Source organism: Boleophthalmus pectinirostris, unplaced genomic scaffold (assembly GCF_026225935.1).
Source record: "Boleophthalmus pectinirostris isolate CB_2022bp ecotype Guang Dong unplaced genomic scaffold, ASM2622593v1 HiC_scaffold_20, whole genome shotgun sequence".
Classification (NCBI taxonomy): domain Eukaryota; kingdom Metazoa; phylum Chordata; class Actinopteri; order Gobiiformes; family Gobiidae; genus Boleophthalmus; species Boleophthalmus pectinirostris.
Genome location: NW_026571153.1, coordinates 18,929,937 through 18,947,777, shown reverse-complemented (window position 1 = coordinate 18,947,777; position 17,841 = coordinate 18,929,937). Strand labels below are relative to the sequence as shown.

General features: G+C 35.9%; 2 protein-coding genes across 4 annotated transcripts; one reads left to right on the top strand and one right to left on the bottom strand.

Moving 5' to 3' along the window:
* The first annotated feature begins 1,404 nt into the window (after positions 1-1,404).
* tlr2 (toll-like receptor 2) lies at positions 1,405-16,547 on the top strand. Of its 2 annotated transcripts, XM_055156413.1 has the most exons (13): positions 1,405-1,473; positions 2,283-2,538; positions 8,431-8,587; positions 8,996-9,145; positions 10,209-10,415; positions 10,645-10,767; positions 11,562-11,712; positions 12,209-12,373; positions 12,755-12,934; positions 13,542-13,682; positions 14,109-14,698; positions 15,169-15,369; positions 15,911-16,547. In XM_055156413.1, the coding sequence occupies exons 2-13, from the start codon at positions 2,283-2,285 to the stop codon at positions 16,167-16,169; spliced, it is 2,580 nt and encodes an 859-aa protein (XP_055012388.1). In that variant the 5' UTR covers positions 1,405-1,473; the 3' UTR covers positions 16,170-16,547. The 2 variants fall into 2 exon arrangements, with proteins under 2 accessions (XP_055012388.1, XP_055012389.1); XM_055156414.1 differs by lacking the exon at positions 10,645-10,767.
* On the bottom strand, positions 16,417-17,447 carry LOC129409772 (transcription factor 7-like). Of its 2 annotated transcripts, XM_055156460.1 has the most exons (4): positions 17,377-17,447; positions 17,119-17,245; positions 16,622-16,729; positions 16,417-16,519 (listed from the first exon to the last, which is right to left on the bottom strand). In XM_055156460.1, the coding sequence occupies exons 2-4, from the start codon at positions 17,206-17,208 to the stop codon at positions 16,439-16,441; spliced, it is 279 nt and encodes a 92-aa protein (XP_055012435.1). In that variant the 5' UTR covers positions 17,209-17,245; positions 17,377-17,447; the 3' UTR covers positions 16,417-16,438. The 2 variants fall into 2 exon arrangements, 1 of the variants encoding a protein (XP_055012435.1); XR_008632558.1 differs by lacking the exon at positions 17,377-17,447 and having other exon boundaries at positions 16,813-17,163.
* Positions 17,448-17,841: the final 394 nt, after the last annotated feature.

Genomic DNA, 17,841 nt, shown 5'->3' with positions numbered 1-17,841 from the left:
CTTTTGTAAAGTTGAGATTTTCTGTGAAATTACCCAAATGATTCTGGTGAAGGTGTATGGAGCACTTCCTGTATGGCCACATGACATCACAAGGTGGGACAGTGTTTTGTTCTGAGAGAAGAACTCAGAGCCTAAATATGCAGAGATTGTGTATTAAACAAAACACAATTCCAGGTATGTTATTGATGAGGAAACAACATTATAACAGTTCAGAAAATACTGTGCAATCAGAAATCAGAATGAGCCTCAGGAGTCTCTCAGTTGGGTTGTCAGTTCCATTGCTGAAATCCAGTTGGTTTAAACCTAAAAGAACTCTCTTTGATTTGAATTCTCACTACCTAAATGTCTACCTAAGCATCTCTTTGTGCACAAGGCTCTCTATGGCCGAGCACCAAAGTACATCCGTGACATGTTAGTGCCATATGAACCATCTCACACTCTCAGGAGCTCAGGGACCGGCCTCCTGCTGGTGCCCAGAGTCAGGACTAAACAAGGAGAGTCAGTGTTTCAGATTCATGCAGCTAAAACCTGGAACAGTCCCTTAAACATGTGAGACAGATGTCTACTTTGACTATGTTTAAATTCAGGCTCAAAACGGTTCTGTTTAGCTGCTTATGACTGGAAGGTTTTCATTCCACACTCTTCTCTCTCATGTAATGTCTCTCTCTTTTTAATTTTGTGATGATTATTTATGTTTTGATTTGTTTTGATTGTGATTTTAATGTATTTCTTATTTTGTAAAGCACTTTGAATTACTTTGTGTATGAATTGTGCAATACAATAAACTTGCCTCGCCTAAACTTGAATATATTTTTTGTATTATTGGTTGCATCCAATTCCTGTTCTGCTGCTTCTGCCTCTCAAAACTCTTTGATTCTTCTGATACAAGTCCACTGACAAGAGAGAGCCAATAAGAAAGATAGAGTCAGGAGGTTTCTCGTTGTTGGTTTGTCTCTGATCTGTGAGCAGGACTTGGGGAATCAGGGAGTTTTAAGCCAACAGGTGAGAAGAAATTGGATGTGCCTGTAATATAGACCCAGTAGAGTTATGATAAAGAGGAAGTGGAGAGGGGGAATCTCAGGCTTGTGGTCCAAAAAGATTTCACTTCCGGTTTTTATAAAGTACAGCACAAAAAATGAATTTAAAAAAATCTATTTTGTTGTTTAATCTATTTTTAGTTTAGTGCTGATTTAGTCCTGGTTTAGTCCTGATTTAGTCCTGGTTTAGTCCTGGTCCAGCCCTGGTTGGTTTGGCTCAGGTTTAGTCCGGGTCTAGACCTGGTCTAGTCCTGGTTTCGTCCTGTGGTTTTCAGTTCTGGTCCCACCCTACTTGAATCCTGTTTGAATATTAATTGAGTGTCATGTTTCGAGTTCATTTTCATAGACTTTTTCTGTTCCACTTTTGAACTTCCTCTGTAACAGACACAGACCAACAATAGCGGACTGTCTGCTTCGTCAGCGAAGTCGTCAAAAGGTGAAAGTGTTCAATTCTTATCAAGATGATAGGGTTTTCATCATATTTCTTTACATTTGTGTTACTTCTTTGATTTTGTTATGTTCATATTTGTTGATTTGGACAAAACTGGCTGTAAATCAAGACTAAACTCTACAGTGATGGTAGGACTAAACCAGGTCTAAACCAGGAGGATTATGTCAGGACTAACCAAGACTGAACCAGGACTAAACTAGGACTAACCAAGACTAAACCAGGACTAAACCAGGAATAAACCAGGAATAAACCAGGAGGATTATGTCAGGACTAACCAAGACTAAACCAGGACTAAACTAGGACTAACCAAGACTAAACCAGGACTAAACTAGGACCAAAACAGAACTTAACCAGAAGGACTAAATCAGTACTAGTGGAAATCAAGGCTAAACCATGACTAAATCTCAACTAAACCAAGTCTAAACTAGGTCTAAACCAGGATTAAATCAGGACCAAAACAGGACTAAACTCGGGCCAAACTAGGACCACATCAGGACACATCAAACCAAGTCTAAACTAGGACTAAATCTCTACTTAACCAGGTCTAAACTACACCTAAACCAGGGCCAAAACAGGTCTAAACTAGGTCTAAACCAGGACCAAACCAGGACCAAAACAGGACTAAACTAGGGCCAAACTAGGACCATACCTGGACAGACCAAACCAGGTCTAAACCAGGACTAAATCTCAACTAAACTAGGTCTACACAAGGTCTAAACCAGGACTAAACCAGGACCAAGCCAGAACCAAACTAGGTCCAAACCAGAACTAACCCTCTCTTTTCTCTCTCTCAGATGCCGTGTGTCTGGGCTCTGTTTCCTGTGCTGGCGATGACTTTGTCCTCAGCACAGAATCTGCTCGGGGACAGATCACCACAGTCATGCCGGTGTGACCAGGATCTGGACTGTACCTGCTCCCACTCTGGACTCAGCTCTGTCCCCTCAGTCCCAGACCAAACCCGGACTCTGGACCTGAATTATAACCAGATCACTGAGATCCACAGTCAGGACCTTGGACCACTAAGGGAACTCCTGGTTCTGAAAATGCACGGTAAATACAAAAACAAAAACATATTTATTTATGTATTTAGTTAGTTAGTTTGTTTGTTAGTTTGTTAGTTAGTTAGTTAGTTAGTTAGTTAGTTAGTTTTTAGTTAGTTAGTTGTTAGTTTGTTTGTTTGTTTAGTTTTTAGTTTGTGTTAGTTTTTGTTTTGTTAGTTAGTTGTTTGTTAGTTTGTTTTAGTTTAGTTTGTTAGTTAGTTTGTTAGTTTGTTAGTTTGTTTGTTAGTTAGTTTTTGTTTGTTAGTTAGTTAGTTAGTTTGTTTTTGTTAGTTAGTTTGTTTGTTAGTTTAGTTTGTTGTTAGTTTGTTAGTTTGTTTAGTTTGTTAGTTTAGTTGTTTTTGTTAGTTTGTTAGTTTTTTTAGTTTGTTTGTTAGTTTGTTTGTTAGTTTGTTTGTTAGTTTGTTTGTTAGTTTAGTTTGTTAGTTTGTTTGTTAGTTGTTAGTTGTTTGTTAGTTTGTTTGTTTGTTAGTTTGTTTGTTAGTTTGTTTTGTTAGTTTGTTTGTTAGTTTAGTTTGTTGTTAGTTTGTTTTTAGTTAGTTTGTTTGTTAGTTTGTTTTAGTTAGTTTGTTAGTTTGTTTGTTAGTTTGTTTGTTAGTTTGTTAGTTGTTAGTTTGTTTGTTAGTTTGTTTAGTTAGTTTGTTAGTTGTTTGTTAGTTTGTTTGTTAGTTAGTTTGTTTGTTAGTTAGTTTGTTTGTTAGTTTGTTTGTTAGTTAGTTTGTTTGTTAGTTTGTTTGTTAGTTTGTTTGTTAGTTAGTTTGTTTGTTAGTTTGTTTGTTAGTTAGTTTGTTAGTTAGTTTGTTAGTTAGTTTTGTTAGTTAGTTTGTTTGTTAGTTTAGTTTGTTTGTTTGTTTGTTAGTTTGTTGTTAGTTAGTTTTGTTAGTTTGTTTGTTGTTTGTTAGTTTGTTTAGTTTTGTTAGTTTGTTTAGTTAGTTTGTTAGTTGTTTTAGTTTGTTAGTTAGTTTGTTTGTTAGTTTGTTTTTGTTAGTTTGTTTAGTTTGTTTGTTAGTTTGTTTGTTAGTTTGTTTGTTAGTTTGTTTGTTAGTTTTGTTTTTGTTAGTTAGTTTGTTAGTTAGTTTAGTTTAGTTTGTTAGTTAGTTAGTTTAGTTAGTTTGTTTGTTAGTTTGTTTGTTTGTTAGTTTGTTAGTTTGTTTGTTAGTTTGTTTTAGTTTGTTAGTTAGTTTTTGTTTTTAGTTTTAGTTTGTTTGTTAGTTTGTTAGTTTGTTTGTTAGTTTAGTTAGTTTTGTTTGTTAGTTAGTTTGTTTGTTTAGTTTGTTTGTTAGTTTTAGTTAGTTTGTTAGTTAGTTAGTTTGTTAGTTTGTTTGTTAGTTTGTTTGTTAGTTTGTTAGTTTGTTTGTTTTGTTTTTAGTTTAGTTTGTTAGTTTAGTTTGTTAGTTTAGTTTGTTAGTTTGTTTTAGTTAGTTTGTTAGTTTGTTTGTTAGTTTGTTTGTTAGTTTTGTTTGTTAGTTAGTTTGTTTGTTTAGTTAGTTTGTTTGTTAGTTGTTAGTTTTGTTGTTAGTTTGTTTGTTATTGTTATTTGTTTGTTAGTTTGTTTGTTAGTTTGTTAGTTTTGTTTGTTAGTTTGTTTTGTTTTTAGTTAGTTTTGTTTTTAGTTAGTTTGTTTGTTAGTTTGTTAGTTTGTTTGTTAGTTTTTGTTAGTTAGTTTGTTGTTAGTTTGTTAGTTTGTTTGTTAGTTTGTTTGTTAGTTTGTTTGTTAGTTTGTTTGTTAGTTAGTTTGTTAGTTTGTTTGTTAGTTTGTTTGTTAGTTTGTTTTTGTTAGTTTGTTTGTTTTAGTTAGTTAGTTTGTTTGTTAGTTTGTTTGTTAGTTAGTTTGTTAGTTTGTTTGTTAGTTTGTTTGTTAGTTAGTTTGTTAGATGGTTAGTTTGTTAGTTAGTTTTGTTAGTTAGTTTGTTAGTTAGTTTGTTAGTGTTTGTTAGTTTGTTAGTTTGTTTTGTTTGTTAGTTTGTTAGTTTGTTAGTTTGTTAGTTTGTTTTTGTTAGTTAGTTTGTTAGTTTGTTTGTTAGTTAGTTTGTTAGTTAGTTTGTTAGTTAGTTTGTTAGTTAGTTTGTTAGTTTGTTAGTTAGTTTGTTTGTTTAGTTTGTTAGTTTGTTTGTTGTTTGTTAGTTTGTTAGTTTGTTTGTTTAGTTTGTTAGTTTTGTTGTTAGTTTGTTAGTTTGTTAGTTTGTTTGTTAGTTAGTTAGTTTGTTAGTTAGTTTGTTAGTTGTTAGTTTGTTAGTTTGTTAGTTTGTTTGTTAGTTTGTTTGTTTGTTAGTTAGTTTGTTAGTTTGTTTGTTAGTTTGTTTGTTAGTTTGTTAGTTAGTTGTTTGTTTGTTAGTTAGTTTGTTAGTTTGTTAGTTTGTTTGTTTGTTAGTTTGTTTGTTTGTTAGTTTGTTTGTTAGTTTGTTTGTTAGTTAGTTTGTTTGTTTGTTAGTTTGTTTGTTAGTTTGTTTGTTAGTTTTTGTTAGTTAGTTTGTTAGTTTGTTTGTTAGTTAGTTTGTTTTTGTTTGTTAGTTAGTTTGTTAGTTTGTTTGTTAGTTAGTTTGTTAGTTTGTTTGTTAGTTAGTTTGTTTGTTAGTTTGTTTGTTAGTTTGTTTGTTAGTGTTAGTTTGTTTGTTAGTTTGTTTGTTAGTTAGTTTGTTAGTTTGTTAGTTTGTTTGTTTAGTTTGTTAGTTAGTTTGTTTGTTAGTTTTGTTTGTTAGTTTGTTTGTTAGTTTTAGTTTGTTAGTTTGTTAGTTAGTTTGTGTTGTTGTTAGTTAGTTTGTTTGTTAGTTTGTTTGTTAGTTTGTTGTTAGTTTGTTTGTTAGTTTGTTTGTTAGTTAGTTGTTTGTTTTTGTTTGTTAGTTAGTTTGTTTGTTAGTTTGTTAGTTAGTTTGTTAGTTAGTTAGTTAGTTGTTTGTTAGTTTGTTTTTGTTTTGTTTGTTAGTTTGTTTTTGTTAGTTGTTTGTTTGTTAGTTTGTTAGTTTGTTTGTTAGTTTGTTAGTTAGTTTGTTAGTTTAGTTAGTTTGTTTGTTAGTTTTTTTGTTAGTTAGTTTGTTAGTTAGTTTGTTTGTTAGTTTGTTTGTTAGTTTGTTGTTAGTTTGTTTGTTTAGTTTGTTAGTTTGTTAGTTAGTTTGTTATTTGTTTTAGTTAGTTTGTTTTGTTAGTTAGTTTGTTAGTTTGTTTGTTAGTTTGTTTGTTAGTTTGTTTAGTTAGTTTAGTTTAGTTAGTTTGTTTTTAGTTTGTTTGTTTTAGTTTGTTATTTGTTTGTTTGTTAGTTAGTTTTTGTTTGTTAGTTAGTTTAGTTTTAGTTAGTTTGTTAGTTTGTTTGTTAGTTAGTGTTGTTAGTTTGTTAGTAGTTGTTTAGTTAGTTTGTTTAGTTTGTTTGTTAGTTTGTTAGTTTGTTTGTTAGTTTGTTTGTTTGTTAGTTTAGTTTTTGTTAGTTTGTTTGTTAGTTTTGTTAGTTTGTTGTTAGTTAGTTTGTTTGTTAGTTATTTGTTTGTTTAGTTAGTTAGTTTGTTTGTTTAGTTTGTTTGTTAGTTAGTTTGTTTGTTTGTTATTTGTTAGTTTGTTTGTTAGTTTGTTTGTTAGTTTGTTTGTTAGTTTGTTGTTTTGTTTGTTAGTTTGTTAGTTAGTTTGTTTGTGTTAGTTAGTTTGTTTGTTAGTTTGTTAGTTTGTTTGTTTGTTAGTTTGTGTTAGTTTGTTTGTTAGTTAGTTTGTTATTGTTTGTTTGTTAGTTTGTTTGTTAGTTTGTTTGTTTGTTAGTTTGTTTGTTTGTTAGTTTGTTTGTTAGTTAGTTTGTTTGTTAGTTTGTTTGTTAGTTTGTTTGTTAGTTTGTTTGTTAGTTAGTTTGTTTGTTAGTTTGTTTGTTAGTTAGTTTGTTTGTTAGTTTGTTTTTTGTTAGTTTGTTTGTTTGTTAGTTTGTTTGTTAGTTTGTTTGTTAGTTTGTTTGTTAGTTAGTTTGTTAGTTTGTTTGTTAGTTTGTTTGTTAGTTTGTTTGTTTTAGTTTGTTTAGTTAGTTTGTTAGTTAGTTTGTTAGTTTGTTAGTTTGTTTGTTAGTTTGTTAGTTTGTTAGTTTGTTTGTTAGTTTGTTAGTTTGTTAGTTAGTTTGTTAGTTAGTTTGTTTGTTAGTTTGTTTTTTGTTTTAGTTAGTTTGTTTGTTAGTTAGTTTGTTGTTTGTTAGTTAGTTTTGTTTGTTTGTTAGTTTGTTTGTTAGTTGTTTGTTAGTTTGTTAGTTTGTTTGTTAGTTTGTTTGTTTGTTGTTAGTTTGTTTGTTAGTTTGTTAGTTAGTTTGTTAGTTAGTTTGTTTGTTTTAGTTTGTTAGTTTGTTAGTTTGTTAGTTAGTTTGTTTGTTAGTTGTTTGTTAGTTTGTTTTTGTTTTTGTTAGTTTGTTTGTTAGTTTGTTTAGTTTAGTTTATTTGTTTAGTTTGTTAGTTTGTTTGTTAGTTTGTTTGTTTGTTAGTTTGTTGTTAGTTTGTTTGTTAGTTTGTTAGTTTGTTTGTTAGTTTGTTTGTTAGTTTGTTAGTGTTAGTTTGTTAGTTAGTTAGTTTTTAGTTAGTTTGTTAGTTTGTTAGTTAGTTTGTTAGTTAGTGTTGTTTAGTTAGTTTGTTAGTTTGTTTAGTTTGTTTGTTAGTTTGTTAGTTAGTTTGTTTTAGTTAGTTTGTTAGTTTGTTAGTTTGTTTGTTAGTTAGTTGTTTGTTAGTTTGTTTGTTAGTTAGTTTGTTAGTTAGTTTGTTTGTTTGTTTGTTAGTTAGTTTGTTAGTTTGTTTGTTAGTTTGTTTGTTTGTTAGTTTGTTTAGTTTAGTTTGTTAGTTTAGTTTGTTAGTTTGTTAGTTAGTTTGTTAGTTAGTTTGTTTTTAGTTAGTTTGTTAGTTTTGTTGTTTGTTAGTTTGTTAGTTTGTTTGTTAGTTTGTTTGTTAGTTAGTTGTTAGTTTGTTTTTGTTAGTTTGTTTAGTTAGTTTGTTTAGTTTGTTAGTTAGTTTGTTTGTTAGTTAGTTTGTTAGTTAGTTTTGTTAGTTAGTTTGTTAGTTAGTTAGTTTGTTTTTGTGTTGTTAGTTTTTGTTAGTTTGTTAGTTTGTTAGTTAGTTTGTTTGTTAGTTTTGTTAGTTAGTTTGTTAGTTAGTTTGTTAGTTAGTTTGTTAGTTAGTTAGTTTGTTTGTTAGTTTTTTGTTTTTGTTAGTTAGTTAGTTTGTTAGTTTGTTTGTTAGTTAGTTTGTTAGTTGGTTAGTTTGTTAGTTAGTTTGTTAGTTAGTTTGTTAGTTTGTTTGTTAGTTTGTTTGTTAGTTTGTTTGTTTGTTTGTTGTTGTTTAGTTTGTTAGTTAGTTATTACCACGTAAAATATTTAGGAACTATTTTGCTTTTACAAACATGGCCTGACAATATATGAATTAGTCAATTGTCTTACCCATCATTAATAAGAAATGCATGAAGTGTCATAAAGATGCACTATGTAACTTTTCTGGAGGAGGGTTTGCTTTGTTAAAGTCCAAAAATGAGGCAAAAATAAGTTAATTTTCATGTCAGCAAAATGAAATTGTGTCATTTTTAACACATAAAATGCCATATTTATATAAAAAATATTAAATGATGAAAAACTTGTGATACCTTTTTCCCTTTAAGTAAGTAAACAACACACATTTTCAAATACATATGCCTAAATTTAAGTTTATTTCCCATTCACCTGCAGTGTCTCACCATACTGTGGAACATTTCAGGCAAAGCAACAGCACGTCCATGAGACAGCTGTTGTTGTTGAGATGTTATATCCTCCTCCACAAAAGTTACACAGTGCACCAAAAATGTTTTACTTTTTTATTATTTTGTGTTATTTCTTCATCTTTCATCAGCTCCTAATACAATTGAGTTTCACAGTGACCTTCAAATCTTTACCAACTTCCTCTGCCTCCAGCGAACAGACTGTCCCAGATCGACCCGCAGGCCTTCTCCGGTCTGTGGAATCTGAAAGAACTGGACCTGTCCCAGAACCTGCTCACTACTCTGGACCATCGCTGGTTCAACAAGCTGGGGGCGCTAGAGAGCCTCAAACTGCACAGCAACCTGTACAAGTGAGGCCAGTCCTGCTTTAGTCCAAGTTTAGTTCTGCTTCAGTCCTGCTTTAGTCCAAGTTTAGTTCTGCTTCAGTCCTGCTTTAGTCCAAGTTTAGTTCTGCTTCAGTCCTGCTTTAGTCCAAGTTTAGTTCTGCTTCAGTCCTGGTTTAGTCCAAGTTTAGTTCTGCTTCAGTCCTGGTTTAGTCCAAGTTTAGTTCTGCTTCAGTCCTGGTTTAGTCCAAGTTTAGTTGTGCTTCAGCCCTGGTTTACTCATGTTTTAGTCCTGGTCCTACTTCAGGTTCAGTTAGTTCTGGTTCAGTTCTGTTTTAGACTTGCTTTATCCTGGTTTTGTCTTGGTTCAGCCACTAGTTTAGTCCTGGTTTAGTCCTATTCCAGCCCTTTTACCTCTCCCTCTCTTTCTATCAGATGCCTTGGCTCTCCTCCTCCCTTCCAGACCCTGGTCAGACTGCGTGTCCTGAGCTTTGGAGGAGAGTCGTTGGAGGAAATCCGAGTCTCTGACCTGAGGGGAGTGGGAGGACTGAAGCAGCTGCTTGTCGATGCCAACAACCTTAAAAGGTGCAACACAAACAAAAATATGGGTTAAAAAACAAAGAAAGAAAGAAAGAAAGAAAGAAAGACAGAAAAAAAGGGCTGTACAATTTTGAAGAAAAAGAAATTAAATGTGATTTTTTCTTCTATTTATTTCAAGAGTGTACAGTGAGTACACCTGAACTGATAAACTAATACGAGAATCAGCTTTGAAGAGGCCATTGTATTGTCTAAATAACTGCAGCCTTTGTGACTCAGATAGTATTTTTGCACAATTGTAGATTCATAATGAAAGTTCGACTCATAACTTCCTTCCTCATAAACTCTTCATTCCTCATAAACTATCCTTCCATAAAATCCATTAAAACATATTTTAAATTACACAACACGAGTGATTTCAATTTTTGACGTTGGATTCTGGTCTGAATCTGATTTGATTCTGACCACTGACTGTCTAAAGAAGAACGTGGTGGTAGTTAGCTGTGTCCGTTGTTATACAGTCTATGATACGGATCTAAATAATGTAATTATAGTAACAATTTTCGGGCACGTTTTAAACACATTTATTGTAAAAGAGCTCAAACCATAAAGCATAAAAGCATAGTAAGCATAAAAGAAATGTGACTGCAATCTCTCTCCAACTCTTACTCAAAGATATTCACAAATGAATTGCCCAAGAACACAGTGGCAGTATTTACCTGTCAGACTTGGCTTAAAACCTTCAACCTCACTGCCAGAGCCACTCTCATATTAAAGGTGCATTGTGTAACTTTTCTGGTGGAGGGTGCGTCACCTGCTTTTGGAGCTGTTATTGCTTTGTCTGGAATGTTTAACAGTAAAAAACATTTCTATCTTCATGGAGACAAGACCAGGCCAAATTACAGGTCAGATCTGTGGAGAGGCGACCCCATTCACAGTCAGAATGCATGTTTTCTAAGTATTTTTGAGCTATAAAAACACCTGTAATTGAATAAGCGTAAGGTAGAGCTGTTAAGATGGCGAACCCCCAACCGAAAAGTTACATAGTGCATCTTTAAAGGTTGTGGGTCAGTTGTGATTTTTTATTCTTATATTGTCTGGCTGGTTGCAGGTACGATTCCGGGGCCCTTGCTCAAATCTGGCCCTTGGACCATGTGACCCTCGGCCTTCACTCTCCATTTTTGTTGAACCAGACTCTGGCCTCTGCTGTGCTCCATGATGTTTCATATCCACAAACTCATCTCACACTGGATAATATTTCCATGAGCACCAACCTCTCCGTCCTGCCATTCAGAGAAGTGGCCCAGAAAAGAGTCAGGTCTGCTCCTGTCTGCATCTGTCTGCTCTTCTGGCTCTGCTCCTGTCTGCAAGCAACACCACATCTATGAGTCAGTCAGTGTTTCTGGTCCTCTGTCTCTGCTCCTCCGACTCTGCACCTGTCTGTTTCTGTCTACACTTGTCTGCACCTGCCTGCTCTTCTGACTCTCTTCTCTGCTCCCTGGTTCTGCTCCTGTCTAATGTTTTGTTTGTTTGTTTGTTTGTTTCAGACATATTTCGTTCCATAACTCATATTTGACAGATCAGACGACTGTTAGACTTTTGGTGGAGATAGATGGAGCACCTATTACCACACTCTCCGTAAACAACATCACTCTAAACGGAGTTGGAAGGTATCAAGCCAGAACTAAACTTAAATGGGACCAAATCAGAACTAAACCAGGACTAAACCAGAACTAAGTTTGCTCTCACATTTACACATGCATCAGATCAAAGGGTCCAGGGATGAACCAGGACTAAACAAGAACTAAACAGGACATAATCAGGACTTAAATCACCACTAAGGGCACACTCACACTAGGGCTTTAGAATCGTCATGTGCTCAAGCACAATTGCCATAGAACCCTACTCTCTATGGCCTGCACTCACATGGTGCTGTTTGTTTACATGATGTGTAGCAAAGCTATCGCTTTTAGCAGAGAAAATAAGTCCAGCAACATCATATAGCTATTAAATAGTGAGACAGATATGAGTCCTGCTGCGATACGTGCTCCTGTTGTCAAAGGTATTCACTCACCTGCCTTGACTCGCATATGAAATAAAGCACCCCATTCTTAATCCATATGGTTTAATATGACATCGGTCCACCCTTTGCTGCTGTAACAGCTTCAACTTTTTTGGGAAGGCTGTCCACAAGGTTTAGGAGTGTGTTTATGGGAACTTTTGACCACATTTAAACCAGCACATTTGTGACATCACACTGATGTTGGACAAGAAGGCCTGGCTCCCAGTCTCGGAGTTTGTGTGTGTGTATGTGTGTATGTGTGTGTGTATGTGTGTGTGAGTGTGTGGGGGGGGTGTGTGTGTATGTGCGTGCATGCGTGCGTGCATGTGGGTGTGTGTGTGTGTGCGCGTACGTGTGTATGTATTAATTAAAGTAAGTCCCTATATGTTTTTCTTGTTGTAGTTGGGAGAAGGCGCATAAGACTGATCACAAAAGCCTCGATGAGATCTTCATTAAAGATATTGTGGTGCTGAATGTTTTTGAGTTTAGGTCTTTTTTGCCTCTGGGTTTCATCCTGGAGTATCCACGAAAGATCTCCGTCATCAACGCTAAGGTACACTCTTGTCTGTTTTGGACAAACTTTTTACCCTCAATTTGGGACTGAAGCAACATTTGAGACCAACTACAATCTGTTGCATCTTGTGATGTCATGTGCTAATAGAGAAAGTGCTCCACTGTGTTTTTAAACTCCATGCACCTTCACTAGAATCATTTGGATGATTTCAGTCCTGGAATTGCCAATCTCTACTGAAGTAAAAATGGTAATTGGTAATGGAAAGGTAATTGTTAACCTGAAAACTACACAGCATCACAGGTGGAACAGGGCATTTGGGCTTTGTAGACAGAATAATAATAATAATATAGTGTATTTACATGTTTTTGTTATTGAAAAAGGGTTATGTGACTTTTTGATATAATAACGATAATAATATATGGGTTTTCACGGTAACACAAAGATGCTTCACAATAAATTAATACAGTATTTATCCTAACATGTAAGTAATGCCACACAGTATAACAATAAAGTGGTCTTTGTCCTTGTCTCGTAGGTGTTTGTGATGCCATGTTTCACCGCTTTCCTGTTAAAGAACCTGATGTTTCTGGACCTGAGTGAAAACCTGCTGACAGACCCCACCCTGACTGAGACCCTGTGTGAAGGAGCCGGGGTGCTCAAGAACCTAAGGGTGCTCAACATCAGTGCTAATGCTATCAAGGTCCTAATGCTACAGAAACATATTTGAGAAGTTGATTTAAGTTTGAGTAATCCCTTAATATTAGTCTGTACATCTTGAAACTTGCTCTGTTTTAGGTTTTTAAAGAAGAACTCAGCCTAAATAAGCTTTGTTTGTGTGTTAAACATGTGTGAATGAAACGAAACACAACTTTGGGTGTGGTTTTTGATGCAGAAATAACATTATAACAGATCAGGAAATGCATAATGGGGGCTTTTAAATGATAGTATTTTTTTAGGCTGAGTCAAAGCCATCAAAGTCAGTATAATTACATTTCAAAGCACAGCCTTTGTGAACATCTGAATGGTTAGTTTGAATGGTTTCACGTTCTGATCAGCTGAATGGTCTGTTTTCTCCCTGTAGTCCCTGTCTCTGATCAGCCGAATGGTCTCTCATCTGTCCAAACTGTCTCACTTGGACGTCAGCAGGAACACCTTAAACTCGATGCCTCCCTCGTGTCCATGGCCCCAGTCTCTCAGGTTCTTAAACATGTCCAGAACCAAACTCTCCAACGCCACCTCCTGTCTGCCGCCAACCCTGCAGGTAAGAACTGGTTTACATTTGAAATAGTCTTTATTTAGGTTCATTGTTTTAGTTACAGCCTGTGGGATTAGGTTTAGTTCTAGTTTGGGTCTGGCACAAGATTAGACCTGGTTTAGTCCTGGTTGAGTTCATTCTGCTTTGTTTAGACCTGGTTTCATCGAGGTTTAGTCCTAACTTAAAGGTGTACTATGTAACTTTTGTGGTGAAAGGTCCACCACCTGCTAGTTTCCATGGAGATGTTATTGCTTTTCCTGGAATATTCCACAGAATTGCATTAAACTTATCTGTCCATCATGTATTTAATTACATGTGTTTTAATTGTTCAAGAACAACAATTTTCAAGTGAAGGGGCTTGCCTGTCCACACATCTGACTTGTAACTTGGCTTGGTGGCATCGCCTGCTGGTTACCATGGAGATACATAGGTTGTTGAACATGCAGGCAAAGCAATAACATCTACTTGGCATAAAAACAAAACAAAAACAATGATCAAGCATTCTACAGATTTAACAAAAAAAGTCCAAAGGTTTATCTCGAAAAAGTTTAGTCTCTGTTAATTTGGGGTATTTCATTCATACAATTCTAAAAACATGCTTTTGACATTGCAGGTGTTGGATCTTAGCTATAATGACCTGGAGGAGCTCTCTGTCGAGCTTCCTGCCCTGAAAGAGCTTCACCTCTCTGGGAACAAGCTCCTCACACTGCCCCCCGGAAGTCTCTATCCCAACCTTCAGACCTTGACCATACAGGTACAATGCTTTTTGTTCGGCTCATGTAAAAAAAAAAAAAGACAAGAGGATTGAAACTTGCTTGTTCCCATGAATATCTTATTACTTTGCTTGAAATGCTTCACATTACGGCATTAAACTTATCAGTTGGAGCTGACCTGTAACTCCACCAGGTGATGTCTCTAGTAAATGCCATTCTGTGGAATATCTGCACCACTGCAAACGTTACATAGTGCACAAGGTTTTCAATTTCAGGTTCTTTATAGCTCAAAAATACCTTAAGAAATACGGTATATTATCTCCATAGAGGCAAAATGTTTAATGCCATACTGTGGAACAATCCAGGCAAAGCAAGAGCATATTCATGGAGCAAATAAGTTACATAGTGCAGCTTTATGTTTTAAATCATTATATACATATATTTTGTTTTTGTTTTTCTCTCCTCAGATAAATACACTGAACTTCTTTAGCCATTCAGACCTCCTCTCTTTTCCTCGTCTCCAAAACTTCCAAGCTGGTCTCAACAAATTCATCTGCTCCTGTGATTTTGTCCCATTTTTCCACTCTTTATCCAGTGGAAAATCAAATGTATCTTTAACAGACGAAATCAACAACTACTTCTGCGACTCCCCTCTCCACCTGCAGGGGACACCTCTTTCCCTCGTGCACCGCTCATTCCCTGAATGCCACTATATTTTGTTTGTTGCCCTGAGCTGTGGATTGGTGCTTGTTTTCCTTGTGTGTTTGGGTGCGGTGTTGTGGAAAATGCATGCATTTTGGTATCTGAATATGATATTTGTGTGGCTGAAAGCGAAACATCGAAGGAGGAGGAGAGAGAGGATGAGGAGGGAGGACAGGGACACAGACAGACTTTTGGTCACATATGACGCGTTTGTGTCCTACAGCGAGAGAGACAGCGCCTGGGTGGACAACTACCTAATTCCAGAGCTCGAACAGACAGAGTCTGGGAATGGAGGTGTTGAAATGACAAAGGGAAACTATGGAACCTTTTGCCATCAGCCCGTCTCCATGGAGAGGTGGTTACTTTGTCTGGAATTATCCACAGTATTGCATTTAATGTATCTGTTTATTTCATACCTGATGTTTTTATTGCTCAAAAATATCTTCAACAACATGCATTCTTACTGTGAGGGAGCTCATGGGTCATCTGCTGTCCATGGAGATATATACGTATATACAACCTCTGAGTGGAGGTGATAAACCCTCCACCAGAAAAGTTACATAACATGCACCTATAAATTTGGATAATTACAAGTGGTCCTGCTCAGATCTGGTCCACAGCTCCTGTCAGGTTTGACATAGAACCACTCAAGTAAGGAGTGCACACATTTCCCAACCTATTGTATCTTCAAATGGTAAAAAGCCTAAACTTGAAAGAAACTTGAAATTTGGAATACAAATAATGTAGAGACATGTGGCCTATATATGGCCTTTACACATTTGCAATGTGTAAATGTAAATTACAAAATAAGTTTTCAATTTCCAGGTCTTCTGAAGAAACCAGAGCAGAGTCCAGTTCAGGGGCCAGTTGGGACACCAGACCAGAGTCCAGTCCCAGACCAGAGCCTCTGAGGCTGTGTCTCCACAGGAGGGACTTTCTCCCCGGGCGCTGGATCATGGACAACATCGTGACGGCCATCGAGTCCAGCCACAGGACTCTGTTCATCCTCTCACACAACTTTGTCAAGTCAGTTTAATGTTTATATATTTGAGTTAATGAGATTAGGAAAGAAGTTCATATTTTGGCAGATTGACAATGTAAGTCTGTACAAATAATCACATTTTTCCATCTCACCAATATTTCCATGGAGACAAGTAGGCAGACCCGACACCAGAAAAGTTACATAGTGGACCTTTAACAGTAATTATTTTTACATTTTTTCCAAGATTGAGCCGCCCTACTTTGCTTGCTGTTTAATTCTAAATTACTCCTGTCGTGGTTAAAGTGATGGCTAAATTATAATATATATATATATATATATATATATATATATATATATATATATATATATATATATATATATATATATATATATATATATATATATATATATATATAATATATATATATATATATATATATATATATATATAATTATATACAATATTAAATATAATATATATATAATTTACTTTGAAATGTATTTAAAAACACCTTAAAACTGATCAAATAATGTGAGTCTTAGCTTATATAATTAAAATAATAAAACCCCTCTCTTCCTCTACAGGTCGGACTGGTGCAAGTACGAGCTGGATTTCACACATTTCCAGCTGTTGGAGGGAAACTGCAGAGAGGATGCCGCCATCTTGGTTCTTCTAGAGCCGCTTCACCATGACGATGTGCCCAAGCGCTTCTGTCGCCTTCGGAGACTCCTCAACTCCACCACATATCTGCAGTGGCCCCAGGATCCAGACCAGAGGGACCAGAGGGACCAGTTCTGGACCAGTCTGCGGCAGGCTCTGAGACCAGTTCAAGACCTGGACTAGACCGGGACTAAATGTGACCTACTGGACCATAGACTCTTTATTCAGAGATATTTTTATTTTTGTTTGATGTTTTACTTTTACAAATTATTCATACACAACACTGTACAACAACTTAGTATTTTATTTGCACAATTATAGTTCTTAAAGGTGCACTATAAAATGTTTTGGGACAGGATTTACCATCTTTTGGTTTCCATGATATTACAGGTCAGATCTGTGACAACTCTGCTCACAGTAATGCCACATTGTGGAACATTTCAATCAAATCTTCATGGAGACAAGCAATTTTCCAAAGATGATGATATTTTGAGTGTAATTTTCCTCTGGTTGTCTTTCCTTTTCCTCTTCCCCTGAAATAAAACAGTTTACTTCAGCACATCCTCTTTAAAAAGAAATGCTGTTGATCTAATGTGTAAAATATAAAAGATCAAAATAATAATAATAGTTTTTACGTAGTTGTCTCTGGCGGACCAGCCCGGGTACAGCTGCAGGTGCAACAGTCTCTCCCTCTGGGCCAAGTCAAAGTATTTGGACTGTTCAGCACGAGACAGAGCGTTCCACTGCAAACAAATCAACACAAATGTGATTTGTTTTTCAAATATAATTTTCCTTTGTTTAGTCCCAGTTTAATCTTGTCCACTACCTGACTCCCTCCATACATACAGAGACTTTTTCTTGGTCTGGAATCCAGTCAATCTTTTTGACTGGGAGGTCAGGTTTATGTTTAGTCATCTTTTAGGCTAGATTAAGTCTTGCTTTAGTCCCATTTTAGTCCTGTTTTAATCCTGTTTTAGTCCTAGTTTGGCCCTGGTTTAGCCCTGAGGTGCAGATGGCGCAAGACTACCAAAGAATTGAAAGTAACAAGTAACAGCTTCAGTACAGGTCTACTGTAAGTCTAGTGTAGGTCTAGTCTAGGTCTAGTCTAGGTCTAGTGCAGGTCTAGTCTGACCCTGCGTCCAAGGATGCGGTTGATGGCGGCGCTCTCTCGCTCGTGGACTTCCTGTCTAACGGCGGCTCTCATCTCCTTCATGTACAGCATAAAAGCGTTCAGAGGCTTCTTTACTGCCCCCGCAGGCCTGGAGGACATACAGCATTATATTGTTTTATATTCTAAACATAAACCTGATCACTCATTTTGTCCATTATTCACATTACATGGGAGGGCAACTGACACACAGGAACACGCCGCAGACTCACCTGTGTTTACCTTTGCCATGGTTACAAGGGTGTGCCCAGGAGTGAGCGTCGGCTTGGGGGTCATGGTGAGCTCTGATTGGCTGAGACTCAGAGGTGGGCGGGAACTGTCGGTCACTGTAGATCAGCAAAGGAACCAGAGGATGGACCCCACACTGTGATGAGACACATGGGACAGTTTAAGGAGCTGGTCTCAAAGTGTGAAAGGAGAAAGAAATCTAACCCTTTAGGATCTCACTAGTATTCACATGCATGAGTTTGAGGGGCGGAGTTTGAAGTGTGGTTAGACCAGTGACAAATGTTCCTTATACCTCCAGACCCCGCCTTTCCTCCGCTCTCCCTTTAATCCTCCAGGTACTCCGGAGTTTAATTCATGAAGAAGTTTAAATTCTCTGCTTTTGCTGTTTGTGTCTATGGAGCCCAGAACAGACTGTCTCTGTCTCTGTGGTCTTTCCTTTAGGCCCAGTAGTCTACAATA